The 18612-nt window shown below is 34.5% G+C and overlaps 1 protein-coding gene across 1 annotated transcript in view; it reads right to left on the minus strand.

Moving 5' to 3' along the window:
• Positions 1 to 18612, minus strand: part of LTN1 (listerin E3 ubiquitin protein ligase 1) — a 66520-nt gene that overhangs the window by 26971 nt on the left and 20937 nt on the right. The window contains exons 10-19 of the mRNA XM_072806649.1: positions 17243 to 18052; positions 16798 to 16839; positions 14088 to 14277; positions 13376 to 13615; positions 12420 to 12573; positions 11498 to 11642; positions 10823 to 11009; positions 9102 to 9261; positions 7803 to 7907; positions 3699 to 3841 (exon numbers count right to left, since the gene is read on the minus strand). Coding sequence (XP_072662750.1) covers positions 3699 to 3841; positions 7803 to 7907; positions 9102 to 9261; positions 10823 to 11009; positions 11498 to 11642; positions 12420 to 12573; positions 13376 to 13615; positions 14088 to 14277; positions 16798 to 16839; positions 17243 to 18052 — 2176 coding nt within the window. The remainder of the gene's footprint in view (positions 1 to 3698; positions 3842 to 7802; positions 7908 to 9101; positions 9262 to 10822; positions 11010 to 11497; positions 11643 to 12419; positions 12574 to 13375; positions 13616 to 14087; positions 14278 to 16797; positions 16840 to 17242; positions 18053 to 18612) is intronic.

An 18612-nucleotide genomic window follows, 5' to 3' on the forward strand; every position in this document is an offset into this window, starting at 1 on the left:
GTACTTTAGTTATTAAAAAAATGTGCATATTACTGGACCCACACAATTCAAACCCATGTTGTTCAAAGGTCAACATATATCCAAAGTAAAAAGAAACTCTAACTCCAAATGATATCTGCACCTCCATGTTCATAGCAGTATTAATTATAACAGCCAAGACATGGAAACATCTCAAGTGTCCATCAATGAATGAAATGGAAAAAAAGTTGTAAAATAAATATAGGATGGAATACTATTCACAGCCATAAAAAAGGACACCCTACCATTTTGTGACAGCATGGATGGACCTTGAAGACACTATGCTAAAGTGAAATAAGTCAAAGACTAATACTGTATAATCTCACTCATCTGTGGAACCAAACCAAACCCAAACTCACAGAAAAGGAGATTAGGCTGTGGTTACCAGAGGGAGAGGATGGGGGAAGACGGAGCTTGGAGAAAGAATTTTGTAAAGTTACAACTTCCAGTTACAAGACAAATGTAGGTACCAGGGATGTAATCTACAACATGGTAACTACAGCTAACAACATGGTAAGTAGGAAAGCTGGTAGAAGTTAATCCTGAGTTCTCATCAGGAGGAGAAAGTTTTTTTCCTCTTTCCTTTCTTTTTATTCTATCTATAATAAGATGGATGTGAGCTCAACCTATTGTGGTAATCATATCATAGTATATATAAATCAAACCATCAAGTGGTACACCTTAAACATATACAGTGATATATGTCAATAATTTAAAACTTAAAAAAAAGTATATAATGTTCAAAAATCATGAAGATTTAGCATGGCCAGGGTCCAGGATGGAAGCAAAAAAGAGGTAAAACTGGAGAGTCAGTTGCAATAAGACTGTAAAATGTCCAACAGGCCAAACTAAGGCTTAGATTTTTACCCTGTACATAAAAGGGAACTGAGGAAGAAAGAAAAGAAAATGTATAATATATTTAACTTTCCTTTAAAGGCAGAGGAATATTTTTTTTAAAAACTTCCTGGCAAAACAGAATACACGGAGCTCAAGTGTAATAAAAACAATAAGTTTTCTAACAACTAAATACTAAAAATGCATTTGTTAGCTAATTGTTTCATTACTTTGGCTGTAAGAGCAAAATTAGTTATCAAATCTCAGAAACATTCTTCCTCCTGCAGGGCTTTCCAAACAGCGATGCACCTTGTGGTCTGTGTGACACTGCAGTCCTTCCTCCTGCCCCTTCCTTGCCTCTGCCATCCTTCAGTTATGATGTGTGCTGGAGGAACCACCTTCACTCCCATTAGGTACTCTTCTCCTCTATGCACAGCCACTTCAACTGCATCCTCATTCCAGAACTACAAATCCCTGCCTGATCCTATAGTCTAACTCTGTAAGTGAACGCAACTATAAAGCTTAATGCCACAATAATTTATTTTTGACATCAGCTGGCCTTTGGTGCCATAGCCTAATTCTTTTTGAGAAAAGTTTGTTGACAGGAGCATTTCTTCCACTACTTCAAACTTTCACTATCCTTCTTAAAATCTACAATCCAGTTTCCACTCATTAAATGACCTAGCCCGAAAGGACAGAGAACTGATTAGTAAGAACACATGAAGTTCCCTACCCTCTCTTTATTCACATCTGCATCCATCCTACATCTCTCCTTTCTTCCCTCTGAAGAAAGTCACTCCACCTACACGAGGTTAGTAAATCTAAGTAGACCCCATCCCTCTCATCTCCTCAGTGGGAGCTATCATCAGTTCTCCATCTCTATCTGCTTCTCCTCCTCCTCTGGAATACCGATTTTCTCTCTAACCTTGAATTCATCTCCAGCTCTCACCTTCTTTCTACATCCTTTTTCACCACCTTCTCACCACTCTTCGTTCCAATAATGCCAAAGCTAATGGACACTTTTTAGCCCTGAATTTTATTTGACCTTCTCTGGCATTTAACACGGGTGATGAATACTACCTACAACTCCTCCTCTGCTTCTCTTTATCTTTAATCCCTATTTTCAAGTCTCCCCCACCCACAGACCCCTTCTATCTATGTAATGGTGTTCCCTTTGATATTCTCACTCTTCACTCTCCCTGGAGAGCTCATCCTCATTTACAGATCATACAACCACCTACACGACGACGTGGGCTTTGAAAGCAGTATTTCCATCAACAGGCAATCTCCATTTGAGTATTATCCCATAGCTACCTTATTTAACATTGGTTCCCTGTATATTCCCTTCCCTACTTCCTCCTAACCTTCAAGTCTCCTTTAAAGGTTCTCTCTAAGGCCTACTGGTATTTCCTTCTACCCAATTCAGAAATAGAATCACAGAGCCACACCAATTCTATTTCCTTAATTTCTTCCATCTATACCTTGATTTAAGCTCTGTTTATCTCTCATTAAGACTTTCTGGGGGTGCCTGGGTGGCTCAGTCAATCAGAGATCTGACTTTTGATTTTGGCTCAGGTCATGATCTCAGGTTTGGGAAACTGAGTCTCACCATCAGGCTCCGAGCTGGGCAAGATTCTTTCCCTCTGCCCCTCCCCCCTCTAAAAACAAATAAATAAAATAAAAATTAAAAAAATAAGGACATTCCAATAGCTTCCTGTCTTCTATTCCTAATCTTTTCCTTCATATCCACCCTTCACAGTTATCAAAATAATCTAATGAAATAGTCTTGCTACTACTCTCCTACATAATTTGAGCCAATAGCTCCTTATTGCTTACCTCTTAAAGTCCAAACTCCTTAACCTCCATGAGGCCTTTCCCTACTGCTTATCAAAATCCAGGTTCTTGGCATCCTACACCCTTTGTCCTAAACCTTCTACCTTAAATGCCAACCAAACTGAAATCTCTACACTCTTTCATGTTTCTGTGTACCTGAAATCCAACTACATCCCTGTGGAAAACTATACTTCATTACCCAGTTAAACTTTTCTTTGTGAAATCACCAATGATGCCTCCAAGCAGAGTGGGGAAGCTCCTTTTCTGCTGCTTTGACACACAGGACATGTCTCTGATATATTGGTTATCACAATATAATTTTATGTCTGTCCTGCCTACAAGAGGAACTGCCAAAGAGCCATGTTCAGTGTTTATTAAATTAATAAACAAATGAGGGCAGCCCGGGTGGCTCAGCGGTTTAGCGCCGCCTTCAGTCCAGGGCCTGATCCTGGAGTCCCGGGATCGAGTCCCACGTCGGGCTCCCTGTGTGGAGCCTGCTTCTCCCTCTGCCTGTGTCTCTGCCTCTCTATCTCTCTCTCTCTCTCACTCTGTGTCTCTCATGAATAAATAAATAAAATCTTTAAAAAAAAGTTTAAAAAAAATTAATTAATTAATAAATGAACTAACAGAGTATTAAGTATCCCAAAAGTGTAAAATACAACAAAAGCTATTCTATTACCTTTAGATTGTCAATCATTGGTTGACTAGGGAGAAATTAAGCAATTAAGCATAGCTAAAAGTGCTATGGATGGAAATAAATAATGAAAGGATATTTGTGGTTTTAATCTTCTCTTAAAGCTGTAGTACTTCTATACTGCAAAAGGATAATTGTTATTTTCCAACGACATTCATCCTATTGACTGTCAACTTGTTACATAGCAAAAGTATAAACTAGGAATAAATCAGCTGCAATTCAACTTATCTCTGCTAGATTTGGGTTTAGATATTAAGAAATGCTTCTTTTATCTCAAACAGTAATTAAATAAAAGAAATATTTGTTATCAAGCACTAACCATTAGTACTGCAAAGATCTTCCTTAGTCCAGGCCAAAAGGGGAGGTATACACTGAGCAATGAACTCTTTCTTGTCTTCTTTTGACAAAAACGGACAGAGACTTTGAATGGTATGCATATTACCTTCCGTTAGTGGGAAAAAACTGTTTAAAGAAAAGGAAAAGTATGAATTATATTTATCCTAAACATGCAGTGATTTCAGAAAACTCCTCTCCTTCAGAATACTCAAAAAGACTAATAATGCCACTATGTAAAATAACTGTACAGGAAAAAAAAGCAAACTATGCTGGTTCTGGATGATGAAACTAGATATTTTTTGCTGCTACCTTCTCTTTTTTACAGGCTTCTAGCATAGCATATATAACTTCTCCCCCATTTTTAAAAATTACATAACAAAATATGATTATGTTCTCTTTAGGAGTCTACCGATTCATTTAAACAGTACCAGTTGTGTGTCCTTTCTATGAACTGATATTCATCTATGTGCATATATAAAGTTCATATTAAGAGATCACACTAAATACACTTGTATTACACTTACATTTTAGATCTTTCTATGACAAGACATATACATAAAAATTACTTTCTATTTTAAAGCTATATAACTAAGTTAAGAACAAAAACAAAAATATTCCATACTATCATAATTTTTTTTTTTCATACTATCATAATTTAACTACTCCCCTTCTGGTGCACAATGAGGTTTTCCCCAAAATTCTGCTCTTACAAATAAGGCTGCAATACAATAAATGTCTGTGAGCAAGGTATTATTCTGCATATGTACAAATATAATAGAATTGCCAGAGCAAATGATTTGAATGTATTATATTTTGATAATTTCACATTGCTTTCCTAAAAAGCATAATCAATTTACACTTTCACCAAAAATGTGAGTGACTGCACACTTAATGAATCTTCTTAATTTCTAGCAAGATGGCAGATAAAATGTGCTTCTTTTAATTTGTATTTCTATCATTATTACTATGGCAAATCCTTTCATATTTCACATTTCATAAATGAATTACCATTGACTATTTTATCTATTAATTACCTTTTTAAAGTCCTTGACACATTTTTCAATCTGGATAGTTTTACTAATAGAAGCTATTTGTGTATTATGGATATCAATTTTTTTTTTAATTTGTAAATGTTTTTTCCCATTTTGTCACTTGTCCTTTAACCTTTGTTTCACTACATTTTTGTCATACAAAGTTTTCTTTTTGTAAAAATTTTAAATTATGGGTAAAATACACATTAAATTTACTAAATTAACTATTCCTAAGTATACAGTTCATTAAGTAAAATCTGTCTTTTCATTTCACAAAATTGGAACTCTACTCCTTAAATAAGAACTCTCCATTTCCCCCCTCCTCAGGTCCTGGCAGACATTTCACCTTCTGTCTCTATGAATTTGACTAAGTATTTCATTTAAATGGAATCATATAGTATTTGTTATTTATGCCTGGTTTATTCCACTTGGCATAATGTCCTAAAGGTTTATCCATGTTCAAACATATGTCAGAATTTCCTTCCTTTTAAAGGCTGAATAATGAATAATATTCCGTTGTATGTATATACTACATTTTTATCCATTCATCTGTTGATGGGGAGTTAAGTTGCTAGAAGTTTTTATTTTGACAAAATCAAGTATCTATCATTTGTTTTGTGGATTCTGGGTTTTTCTGCTTGGCTTAAGATCTTCCCCATAACAAGATTATATAGAGTCTCTTCTTTCCCTTAATAATTTTATAGAGATCTGTTCTTTACATTCAGCTTTCATCTGGACTTCATTCTTGTGTACAATGTAAAAGAAGGGCACCTTGCTATTTTTTCCAAATGTATCCAATTATCCTAATGTCATGTATTATTGACTCACACCTCTGATTTAAAAGGCCACCTACATCAAAAACTAAATTCTCAGGGCTGCTGGGTGGCACAGTTGGTTAAGCATCTGTTTCGGCTCAGGTCATGATTTCAGGGTTCTGAGATCAAGCCCCACATCAGGCTCTCTGCTCAGGAGGGAATCTGCTTCTCCCTGTCCCTCTGCCTGCTGCTCCCCCTGATTGTGCTCGCTCAGTCTGTCGAATGAATAAATAAAATCTTAAAAAACAACAACAACAACAAAATTCTCATATCTGTGTGGATTAGTTTCTGGATTCTATATCTGACCCACTGATTTGTCTATCTACCAACTTAATACTGCTTAGTTATTATATTGGTAGGGTAAGTCCTTCTCACTTTTCTCTTTCAGAAATTTCCTACCAATTCTTTTTTTTCCCCTACTGATTCTTGAGCATTTTTTCCCTCAAATGCAGTCTGTCACATTTTTCAAAAAATATTCCTGGAATTTTGATTGAGATTACATTTCAATTACAGATTGATACAACCATTTTTTACAATTTATCTTCCCACCCTCACTTGTAATCTTACTGAAGTTTTGTAATTGTATTTTTTTTGTTAAATTTACTTCTAGATATAGTTTTGCTGTCATTGTGAATAGAATCTCTTTTTTCCTATGGCATTTTAAATTATTATTACTGAATAAAAAATATGTGATTTTTCTGTTAAGTATATATCAATTATTAGAAATTGTTCTAATACTTTCCTAGTTAATTCCCTATTACTTTTACAATCAGAAAAAAAATTAAATTATGCTAAATAAAAAAAGCCAATATCAAAAGATCATATGCTGTATGATTCCATTTACGTAACTTTCCTAAATGGTAAAGAAAAGAACAGATTGCTTGTTCCTGGAGATGAGAATGAGAGAAAGGGAAGTGGCCCTGTTTATAACAACACAAGGGATCCTTACGATAAAACTGTTCTGTCTCTTGGTCTGTGGTAGTGGTCAGACATGTGTATTACAACACACACACACATACACAAATTAGTACATGTAAACTTAGTCAATGGATTGTATAAATGCCATTTTCCTGGATGTAAAATTATATTAAAATTATGCAAAATGGTACCACTGAGGGAAACTGAATGAAGGGCATATGGAATCTCTTTGTATCATTTCTTACAATTGCATATAAATCTATACTTCAAAATAGTAAGTTTAAATCTGGAAAAAAAATCAAAATTTCATTTACAATTCTACTGTACCAGAACATACATATCATTTCAGAATTCTTGGTAAATCAATAAATCTAAAATGTGTCTTGGTAAATTTCACATAAGTATTTGAGTGTTTAGCTTCTCTAATATGACCAACTCTAGATGTCTATATGTCCAACCTCATAACCTATTTCTTTAAGAACATAAATATCTTGGGGCAGCCCCGGTGGCTGAGCGGTTTAGGGCCGCCTTCAGTCCAGGGCCTGATCCTGGGGTCCAGGGATTGAGTCCCACATCGGGCTCCCTGCATGGAGCCTGCTTCTCCCTCTGCCTGTGTCTCTGCCTCTCTCTCTCTCTCTCTCTCTCTCTCTCTCTCTCTCTCTCTGTGTCTCTCATGAATAAATAAATAAAATCTTAAAAAAAAGAACATATATATCTCATTTCTTTATTTTTCAATAAGATGATCCTTATTAAAGAGAAGAGTAAGTAACTTTCCCTATCACTTCCAAATAGCAAATAAAGTAATGGAAGAAGTATATTAGGGATAGGAAAAAGAAAGATTTCTACCAAAAAGATTTCTGGGAAAATGAGAACAAGTTAACAAAATGCTTTTTAAACTAAGTATAAAATTCCACAACAAAATATTTTAAAGTTAAAAATGCTTATATCTCAGGGGAAATATCAGAAAGGGAGACAGAACGTAAAGACTGCTAACTCTGGGAAACGAACTAGGGGTGGTAGAAAGGGAGGAGGGCGGGGGGTGGGAGTGAATGGGTGACGGGCACTGGGGGTTATTCTGTATGTTAGTAAATTGAACACCAATAAAAAATAAATTAAAAAAAATAAAATAAAAATGCTTATAAAATAAGGTATGTCTCAAACCTAAAACAACTGAAATTCTTTTAAAATCTTTCTCATTTCCTTTAATTTCCTTATTTCTTAAACATCATTTCCTTGATTGATTAGAGATTATTCATAAGCTGGGGTTGCCAAGGTGATTAAATACAACAAATTACAAAGTACAAACATTTTAAATATGAATACCCTTCTTTTCTCCTATAATGCCGTTTTACTTCATCAGATGAAACACTTCGGGAAAGGATCAACTTAGCAATAATAAGAGACCAAAGAGTGCCATGTTCCATGGATCTAAAAAAGGAAAAGAAAAAATCCATTTTCAAAGTGCTTAAGATTTTTAAAGACTGTCTGCCTGATTCCTTTTACAGAATTAAATAAATCACCTTGTGAGGGTATTAATTCACACAGAGCTTTTGCCCCCAAACAACTGCCATTACTGAATGGACTGGGAGGCTTAGGCTTCCAATGCTCTTTTATAACTGATACTGAGCTCTCATCCCAAAGCCCTTCAAATTCCAAGAGATGAAATTAGGCTTGAGGACCAGAGACTGTAGCTGGGAAAAGGACACATCACACAGGACACCAAGCCTGGTTAATGTTAAAGAACCAAGGAGGTATTAATATCTGTCAAGGAAATTTCTGAGTGTTAAGTATGTGGACTGAGATTGCAGAGAAAGATGTGCTCAGCCTGGGACCCGTGATACCACAGAGCATACTCAAAACACTACAGGTACATGAAAAACAAAGAGAAGCAGTTCAAAACAGTAATTTCACTCAACATAGTAATTTCAACAAGCTCAATACCTAACTGCTAAGAACCTGTATGACTGTTTTTATACCTACTTCCCCAAGCAGAGGAGAGCATCTTGTGGTTATAATTTTAAGGCACATCTGTGACAACAAGCAAAGTAAAAGCTTTGATTTGAAAGTAGAAGAATGGATCATGGTTGACAAAACAATTTCTACAAGGCTTCTATTTCTTCTGTTGTCATCCAAATGACCATGTATTTAGGGACTTAAGAATACAGGCATGTATTTAAATTCTTGAGTATATTTATGGATTTAAGAACACAGGCAAAATTCAAGTATCTCCCCAGATGAGTAAATCGAGTATTTAGAATCCACAAAGTATTTATCATTAAGAATTGGGTTTAATTTAGGGGCACCTGGGTGGCTCAGTCAATGAAGTACCTGCCTTGGGCTCAGGTCATGATCTTGGGGTACTGGGATTAAGCCCCGTGTCAGGCTTTATGCTCAGCATGGAGTCTACTTCTTCCTCTTCCTCTATCCCTCCCCCCATTCATGCGTTTTCACTCTGTCTCAAATAAATAAATAAAATCTTAACCAAATTAAAAAAAAAGAATTGGGTTTAATTTAGATCAATCCCCTGACTGAAAGACTAGCATAAATGAGCTAACATTTTACAGAAACAAAGCCAAAAACTAGTAAAATCATATAAAAATGAAAGTTAAAAGAGATTCTTACCTGCTAAATAACAGCTGTAAAAGGCCAGAAGTATTACCAAGTCCACATAAGTTATCATATGTAATATTCATCTTTTGAAGCATTTCACAAAATCCGGTTAGAAAAATAGGTGGATTGTCTAATTCCTCATACCACTGCAGTGAATAGAGCAGTTCTGCAACTACAGAATGGACAACACATCATCAAGTGTATTCTGTAAACAGGCCTTTCGATCATTTCACTTCTCCGTCCCATTTTCTAATATGCTATGCCCACCAGTCTCAAAGTATCTATGAACTGATTTTCAAATCTGCTTTGAGATGTTCCATGGTAATGAAACCTGAGAACATTTGATACAAAATGCCATTCCTCTCCCAAATCTTACTTGCTCCCTTTTCTGATTGGTTAAGAATGTGACAAGCCTAAGTTACCAGAAATACTGGACAAATCTTCCTATTTTTGCCACAAGTGGTAACAAGTTACTACAGGACAAGCAATTAAGGGACCGAATACCCGAAATGAAAAGTTCAAATCAATGTGTTAAGAAATGGGAAATACCATGATACAGTAAACGTGGCATGGACCTCAGTAACAGACTGCGCTGGATTCAAATAAGCTTTGTACACTTAGTTCTCAATTAGAGTACTAAAATCTGCCTCAAGGACTGCTATGAGAATTCAATGACCAGTACCTATCCCAAAACCTAGCACATCACAGTAAATTTTAATACATAATTAGTCACAACTCTCTCTTATAAAGCCATGTATGGATTTTGAAGTCAGAAGACTTCAGACCTGGTTCAAAATCTAATTCTATCCTTTCCAAGCTATGTAATTCTAATTGAGTCAAGCTAAGAAAACAATAAGGTGAGAAAAACAACAATAATAATATCTGATACGGCTGATAAGAAGATTAAAAACATAATGTTGTCAGTTTGTAATTAGTAACACAGTTAATAAAAGCAAACTATTACAAAGATTATTATTACTCCAATTTCCAGTTTTGTTTTTGGACAGATTCACTCTGTGGGCAATGTACACTGCAGGCGAATCTCTTTGCCCTTCCCTGCCTATGGAACTGGCTAGTCAGAAGAGGTGTTCCAGCTTTCTTCCACAGGGCCTATGTTCTCTTCTACTAGTAACTATGCTACAACTGAAGGCTTACAAACAAGACTGACAGAGAAATTATGTAAATATTCTGCACCTTTAATACCATTTTGTATAGGTCACACTGCTTCCTACAATTCTGTGCTATTTCCTGGAATGGGGGGATGTTTTGAAATCCAAAACCCCTTTGGGATTCAACATTTGAACCTCTACTTGCCAGGAGGGGGAAAAAAAAGGAAATATCTATCTATCTCCCCACTATGAACACAAAGGTATAGTGGTTCAAAAACTGGAAATTCAGAATCCTCGATGAAACACCAGACTCACTTAACCATTTTCTTTAGGGTTATATGCCATGGGATCTACCTGTATCAATGTCTTACCAGCTTGAATAACTGTTCCTCTACCAATTCTGCTCTACAGCTAACAAGATTCTAGCAAGATTTCATGTTTCCACCCAATTTGAAATTTACCATTCATCACTCAAGTAACCTCAAGTTCCTCATTACTAAAACAGTTTTTAGGAATGGAAGATTCTTATCTAAATTGTAGGTTCATCAAAATTATTTCAAAATTATATTTATTGTAATTATTTCAAAACATTTCTATTATATCTGAATGCTCATATATACTTACTTATTTTCTCAAGCTCATTATTTTCTAGGACTATTTCCTTTTTCAGTGCAACTAATATCATTTTGCTCAATAATGCTGAAGTACACAAATGGCTGGGAAGTTTCTTTGTATCTTGTTCTTTAAAATCTGTTTTGAAACACTCATAATTCAAACTCAATCTTCCTTCTAAAAGAGGTCTATGCAACCACTGTAAAAAGAATACATTAAATTATATACAAAATCATTAGATATTCTAAGTTATTTACTACCTATGCAATTAAGACAGGGAACAAAAATGAAGTTAGAGTATCCTTAAAATGTTATTAGAATAACTTCAAAAATGAAGTTATTACTGGTTTATTAGTAGAATCACAGAAGCCTAGAAGTTTGAGTTTTACTATAGGAAATTATCAACATCTGTATTTCTTTAAGGCTCCTTCAGGACAAAACTAGGTCTAATTCACCTTGTACTATGGCAACTGCCACTGTCTTACAAACAAAAAACATCCAATATATGAGCATTCAGAGACGTAAAGGCAAAGTAAGATATCCATTTCATTTACCTTTTTTCTCCCCAGAAAAAAAAAGAGATTGATTTTGTTTCCATTTTCTTCCCCAGAATAAAATAAAAATATTTAAGCTTGCATGAAGTCCAAACTTCAGAATAAGATAAGCACTGTCCAATCTCAAATATACCTGCATAGGAAGAGACTGTCTCATCTTTTCCCATTCACTGCTGCTTGGCATTACACTTCCAATATATACTCCCAGAAGATTAGTATCTTCACTTTCTAGAAGTGTATTTAGCAAGTCATCAACAGCAGACAAGAGTACTTGAAGACTGGAAATAATGAAAAAAAATGTAACTATTATAGTTATGCTATGACTACTTTGAACATCCTGGTACATATTAAATACCCTATGGCAGGTAACAGTTTATCTGAACAAAAGGACAAGTAAACTCCCTCTTCTCTGTATCCAACATACACACAGCCAAATTACGGATTTAATCCAACATTTATGATTTGAATTTGAGTGCTGCTTCTATCTCAGAATGAAGGGAACTTGACCTATTTCAGATATTTCTGAAATACACCTATCTTATTCTATGAAAAAAACCCCAGGATAATCAGAAAAATATATGACCCAATCCTAACAGCCTCTGGATGCATTCTCTTGGTTTTTACTTTTATATATAGATTTAGGCATGAGGTGTGAAATATATTTGCAATTCAACACCTTAACACAGTGGCTATTCACTCCCCAAAAATAAACAATGAAGAATAATCACTATGTGTGGTGGCCATGAGAGGTTACAGTTATAATCCACACCAGCCCACAAGACACAGTACAGCACCACCATCACATCATTGAGCATAAATTAGAAGTCCAGCAGATATGCTATGACAAATCACTCTTCAATTAATGGAGTTTAAACGAATGATCATTAAAACAAATTCCTTTTGGAAAAATCTTTTTGTCTGGATCATCTTACAGAGTCCTATAGATTTCTATGTAACAAGTCATTTTTCATAGGCATACTAATCGTGGGCTCTTATTTAAAGACAGTTATCAGGTATTAAAGAGATACTGCGCAAACAAGCACAAAAAAAGTTACCTTTTGATATCCAAAGATGAAGACTGAACTTGGTTCTTCAGCCACAGAGCAGATAAACATAGGAAGGTACTCTGTTTATATGCATTGCCAGTTTGGTGGATCAATAAATTTACACCAGAGAGCCAAGTATTTTTCAGTTTACAGACAAGAAAGTCTAAAATCAAGATGTCAACAGTAATTTGTAATCCCTGTGAAGCAACTGTAATCAGTATAAAATATCTGAAATAACTCGATGCAGACTTGAGATTTTTAAGACACCATTAAAAAAGGAAAACATAAAATTACTATTCAATTGCCAAAATAATCATGTCATATATGTGCAATAATATAAACTAGCTCATGGCATGAGCTAAGATACAAACATGTTAAGATTTTTAAAGTTAGCTTTCTTCTGATCTGAACTTATTTACAAGAGCATTGTCCTTTTGGTGATGTGAAAAATATTATACCTTTTCCAAATATAGAAGTTAGTATAAAAAAAAAGGGCTGGGGAAGAAGGCTATCAATACTGGTAATTTAAATATTCTTTTCATTATTCTCAATTAATACATAAGGCCAGATAGCCCTTAAAAAGACTATCTCAATGTCATCTTGATATATATTAAGAGGAGGAGATATCAATATCCCCCCCCTTTATGAATGTGGAGATTGAAGCATCAAGAAATTAGGCAACTTGAAAAACCATAGCCAATGAGTGAAGGGACTAAGATTTTAATTATCTATCATGGCCCCTTCTAAAACTGTCTTTAGTATCAAGAAAGAATTTAGACAGAATGTCTACATACATCTTTAACTTAGTTACTAAAGCTGAAAGTGTTTAAGATTTGTAGCCCTTTAAATCAAAGTGCTTTCAACTTTCAAGTATATTATGATTCAATTAATAAAGCCTGGGCACTTACACTATGAAGGTCAGGGCCGGAGATTCCCAACAAAACATTTGAGCAGTAGGCTATTACCTGGCAAATGTGTATTTTCTTTGCTTTGAGCACATAACTGAAAGAGAGTTAACAGTAAGTCTTCAGCTGATGGCATTAGCAAGCATCCTTTTGCTGAGCTGAAATAGTTATAAGCCACATCACAGATAAAAGACACTGATGAGTCATTATTTTCAGCTTCTGACAATTCCTTTGCTTTGGATAAAGTTTCATGAAGTTTAACAATAATTCTTTCAACATACACTTCTCCAATCAAGTAATCTACAGAAAAAAAAATTCACACAGACAAAAAATTTAAAAATATCAACAGTGTGGTTTTTAATACTTGGGGTTAACAACCATTTAAGTCTTCTGTATGTTTAAGATCTATGTAGTAGACAAAAGAAAATTCTATCAACAAATCAATCTGATCTCTCACACACAAAAGCAATTTTATTTAAGCAATTTTCTCTCACATAAAAAAGCAATTAAAAAAAAAAAAGCAATGCTCACCAAAATTAGTAAACAGCTTTGCTACTCAAAACCCTTTAGAATATAAAACTAAAAATAATACAATGTTTTCCAAGTCTTGCAACAAAGATTAATAAACATTCAGGGTGCTTACAAGATTAAAATACTGAATGAATGAAAGCTTGTTATTCTCAATTACATGCCAACTTTGCAACATGGAATCTCCCCAAAAAAGTGAAAGATTTATTCTCTACTAAAAAACAATAGCCATATTTTCGCCTACCATTTTTAACGTGTTGGGATAATACCAAACTTAGAAGAGCCCATCTTTCTGAGAAGTAAGATTCAGAAGGTACTGAGGATTCCAAGTCCTTATTACAAAGATGATCTGCCAAGGTTACCAATTTCTCTCCAAGGATTTCTCCTTTTAGCCAAGGAGTTACTAAAGCATGTTTATCTGAACTAGAACATGCCTAAAACCATAAAATCAAAGCAATGATTAGAAGCAAGATCAAAAAGCATATCTGCCTAAAATATTACTTGTACCATATTACTTCCCTTCATCATAATGGCCCCAGCACTATCCCCCAATCTTCCTCAAGTTCTAGGAAGCCTAGAATTGTCCCTGTTCCCCACTAAGCCTTGCTTACATATACTTTCATGCTTTACTCATGCTATTTTCCCAACCACAAATATTTTCCCTCTTCTTTACTTATCAAAATACCATCCATTCTCTCAGAATTGTTACAAAGCCCACCTGCTTTACGAAGTCTCCCCCATCCACTCCAGTCCATACTCATCACTGCTTTTCTCTGAATTTCTAAAGCACTTACTGGATTGTATTATTATTTATAATGTTTCATCTGCGTATGTCTTGTTTCCAATGGGATTGTAAGTTCCTTGAGAGTAGAGACTGTCTTAAACTTCTTTGATACCTGCTATCAACACTGCAGATATGTTCAATGAATAATGAATGGATGAACTTTGAAGACAGATTTTAAAATGCTCTATATATTAAATTTTTGTTCATTAATTTTACTAAAATTAAAGAACAATTATTATTTAATAGTGGTAAATTACTTCAATATGAACGATGGGCCTTATTATTTCCCCTAATTCTCTGCAATAGTAACTGAGGTCAGATATCTAACAGCAACTGGTTTATTTTCATGGAGTGGGGAAGCAAGAAAAAACAAAACAAAACTGTAAATCCACCCCCAAAAGCATGCTGATCCATGTTTCCAGAGCTTCTTTTGCTTTAAGGGCTGACAAGAAAGGAATTTGCAACTTGGTTCATTTCAAAGCAATCTGGAAAAAAAAAAATCCAAGTGCGGATTGGGTAGTGCCTAAAAAAACATTTATCCTTTTATTTAAGAAACTATAAGTAACTAGGGCTTTTATTTTAGCCCACACTTTATCACTATTCTGCCTTTATGACCTTGGACAAATCAATCTCTTAATCAATCTGGGCCTCTGTCTTCATTTTAGAAATGGAGATTAACCTAGAAAATCTCTAATGTCCTTTTCTGCTTACAAAACTCAGGTTCGTTTTTAAAGAAGCTGAATTTATGACTCTGATCCTAAAGTATAAAGCTGCATTAAAAACAAGAAAATCTAGAGTGTAGATAGCTATAATATAGGCTTTCCTAACACAGTTTACTAAATAAAACTGAACTACTTTATAGAATCCAGGAAATAAACTTCTCAATAAAATGTCTCTCAGGTTAGCAAGATATGAAGCACAATATTTAATGTTTTAACAAATCTATAGAAAGAATCTGGTCATCTTCAGGGAGATGAAAAGACCAGTTAGTCATGGAAATACAGGAGGCAAACATTGCCCATGAACTTCTAACTCTGCCCAGGAAGAGGATAGTCTTCCAAACGGATGTATTTGAGTTACCTGGAAGGTACGTTCCTAAGTTGGAAATGGGTATTAGTCTCCTCTAATCAAATTACTAACTGCTTTAGCTCTGATTCTAGACTTACCAAGTAGCTTTCTGATAATCTGGCTTTTCATGTACCCTGCTTATATAGAGAGAATGTACTGGATAAACTAAAAAAAAATGCTGTCTGGTAAATTATATTCTCATTGAAAAACAGTAAATTAATATTCTGTATTTTTCTTGTAAAAAGTAACTATTGGGGGAAATAGGGAGTACTATTTAATGGGAATATAGTTTCAGTTTTTTAAGATAAATTCTGGAGTTTGGTTCACAATACTGTGAATATACTTAATACTACGGAACTGTAAACTCAGAAATAGTTAAGATGGCAAATTTTGTTATGGGGCTTTTACCATAATTTAAAAAGATACCAAAAAAAAAAAACTTGTAAATTAAAAAGTTATTTGTGTAAAATTTAAAAATAATATAAAACGCTAAAGCAAAAAGAAATTTAGGTAATTAAACATTTCTATGGTTGAAAAGTATTGTATCATTTACATCTTTATTAGGAAAAAACACTTAAGCCATTTTTTAAAACTTCTAAATTGCTTATGTTCTTTGATTTTTTTTTATCACTAATTTTCTTATTTAGTCAAGTGGCAATCAGACAAGTCTGGAAGATCTTAATTTGCCTGTATAGTATTCCAGAGTAGGACAAATTTAATTTCCTGAGGTATTCTAGTCAAAGGTAAAAACCACTCAATCCACTTCTATAGAAGAAAAGGATAGGATAAGGGTAGAAACTTGTAGTCTTAATTTAAAGGTAATCAAATATTTAACTCTTCCTTTATCTGCTAGGGAAAAAACACTGGATTTTCCAGAGCCTGTTCCTTCTTTGCTGATATTTCTAACCAGGAAAATAATACTACAGACAAGAGCAAATATCAAAAGCTTTCCCACTTATGGGAATAAAGTTACAATAAGAAGGAAGTTCTCCAACATAGACACCTGATCACATACCAGTGTGTGAATATTGACTAGTTTTTATTTTTCTATACCCATAAATACAAAAAAAGGAGAAAAAGAAAAAAAAAATCCCTAGGATACCTTTTCAATGACCTGAAGAATAGAACTCCATTTCAGATCCCCCTGAAAGAGGAAAAAGAGAGTTAGAAATAATCTGCTAGAAGCAATGAAGTCATTATGCAATAACTACAAAAATCAAAACTTTTTTAGCTACTCCAACTTTAAAAACGATAGACTAAAACATTTAGCCTTTTATTACCAAGCATTTGTCATCTTACCATACTTACTGAACATATACCCATAAATCTCACACACTTCCCCATCACGATCAAGGATATATTGCTTGTGCTCGTGTTGGCAGCACATATACTAAAATTGGAAAGAATATATTACTCTTCTTTAAATAGACAGATATTCACAGCCAAGAAACCACCCAAGAATAACCTCCATGCATGTCTCATTCGACTTATCTATAATTAGTGTGGCAATGTAAGCCATTATAATTTAAAAAGATACACAGTTATACCTCGATGAGATCATCCAAGACATATTTTCTTTCCATATTATTGTCACAGCAATGGAGGGCACTGTACAGAATGTCGACCAAGAAACCAGCATCCTTCCTTGGATCTTCATTTAGCCAACCTATCAGTTTCTGATATAAAAACTGTACCGCAGGATTTTTTTGTGCAAGTTTGGCTATTTCAAGAGGTTTGGCTTTGACAATACTCTGTTTTTCATCACCTAACAGCATTTTAAATACTTGAGTTGAAGAAAAAGAGCTGAGCAGTGTAGAAAGTAACCTTAGATGTTGCTCTGACTTTTGCTCATTGACATAATTAATACTCATTGTTGCTAGTTTACAGACTAAGTCTTCCAAAGGTTTCTTCCTTAGTGGTGATATAAAGTCTGAACAATTAAGAATAAGAGAAGTTTCAGCCATTGATTCAGAGCCTTCACTGTTCTCGCCTTCTGAGGAGACACATTTTTCATTCTCTTTATTACTTTCAGGCAGCTCATCAGCAAATCTAACCTTACCAACTTTTTTTTTATTTAACTTCAGTGAGTTCTTTGGCTTCTGAAGGACCTGTAGCAGGTTAGATACACCAGACACGGATTTCACATCAGCTTCTGGTTCATTGATTTTCTCCACACAGATCTCTGACAGTCTTTCCCAAAAATTCAGTAGTACTTTGTCCAAACTGTGGGCTGTTTTATCATCTTTTTCCACATCTACTTTGGCTTCCCAGGAACTTAAAGTTTCTGCTAAATGGTTAAACAGCTGCTCATCTTGCAATCTTGGCTCTTTGAGAACTGCATCAATAAAAGGAATCAACTAAAAGAGAAGGTAGAAATAGAAAAGTTCAGTTTTCAGGAGAAATAAAATTTAAACAAGGTATTTGTAAAAAAAATAAAATAAAATAAACAAGGGGGGTGGCGCTTGGATGGCTCATTTCCTTAAGCGGCCAACTCTTGATTTCCACTCAGGTCATGATCTCAGGATTGAGAGATTGCGCCCCAAGTTGGGCTCTGAGCCGGGTGTAGAGCCTGCTTAACATTCTCTCTCTCTCTCTCTCTCTGTCCCTCCTCCCACTCACTTGCTTTCTCTCTCAAAAAAAAAAAAAAAAGAAAAGAAAATGAAATAAACAAGGTATTTGTAAAACATTATAAAATCCCACATTTGAAACTGAAAAACATTGCTTTTCCTCCCAAAACTCTAAAGAGTTAACTTTTAGATCATTTTCATATCATACAAAGAGGTTAATGATTTCACTGCATTCCCCCTATTCTTTTTATGATATAATTAACCAAGACTATTGGTCATGAACAAATAATATAGTTTTCTTTGCATTTTCTGAACTTATTCAAGTTTTTTACGTTCTTCTAAACCAATAT

Source organism: Canis lupus, chromosome 30 (genome assembly GCF_048164855.1).
Source record: "Canis lupus baileyi chromosome 30, mCanLup2.hap1, whole genome shotgun sequence".
Classification (NCBI taxonomy): domain Eukaryota; kingdom Metazoa; phylum Chordata; class Mammalia; order Carnivora; family Canidae; genus Canis; species Canis lupus.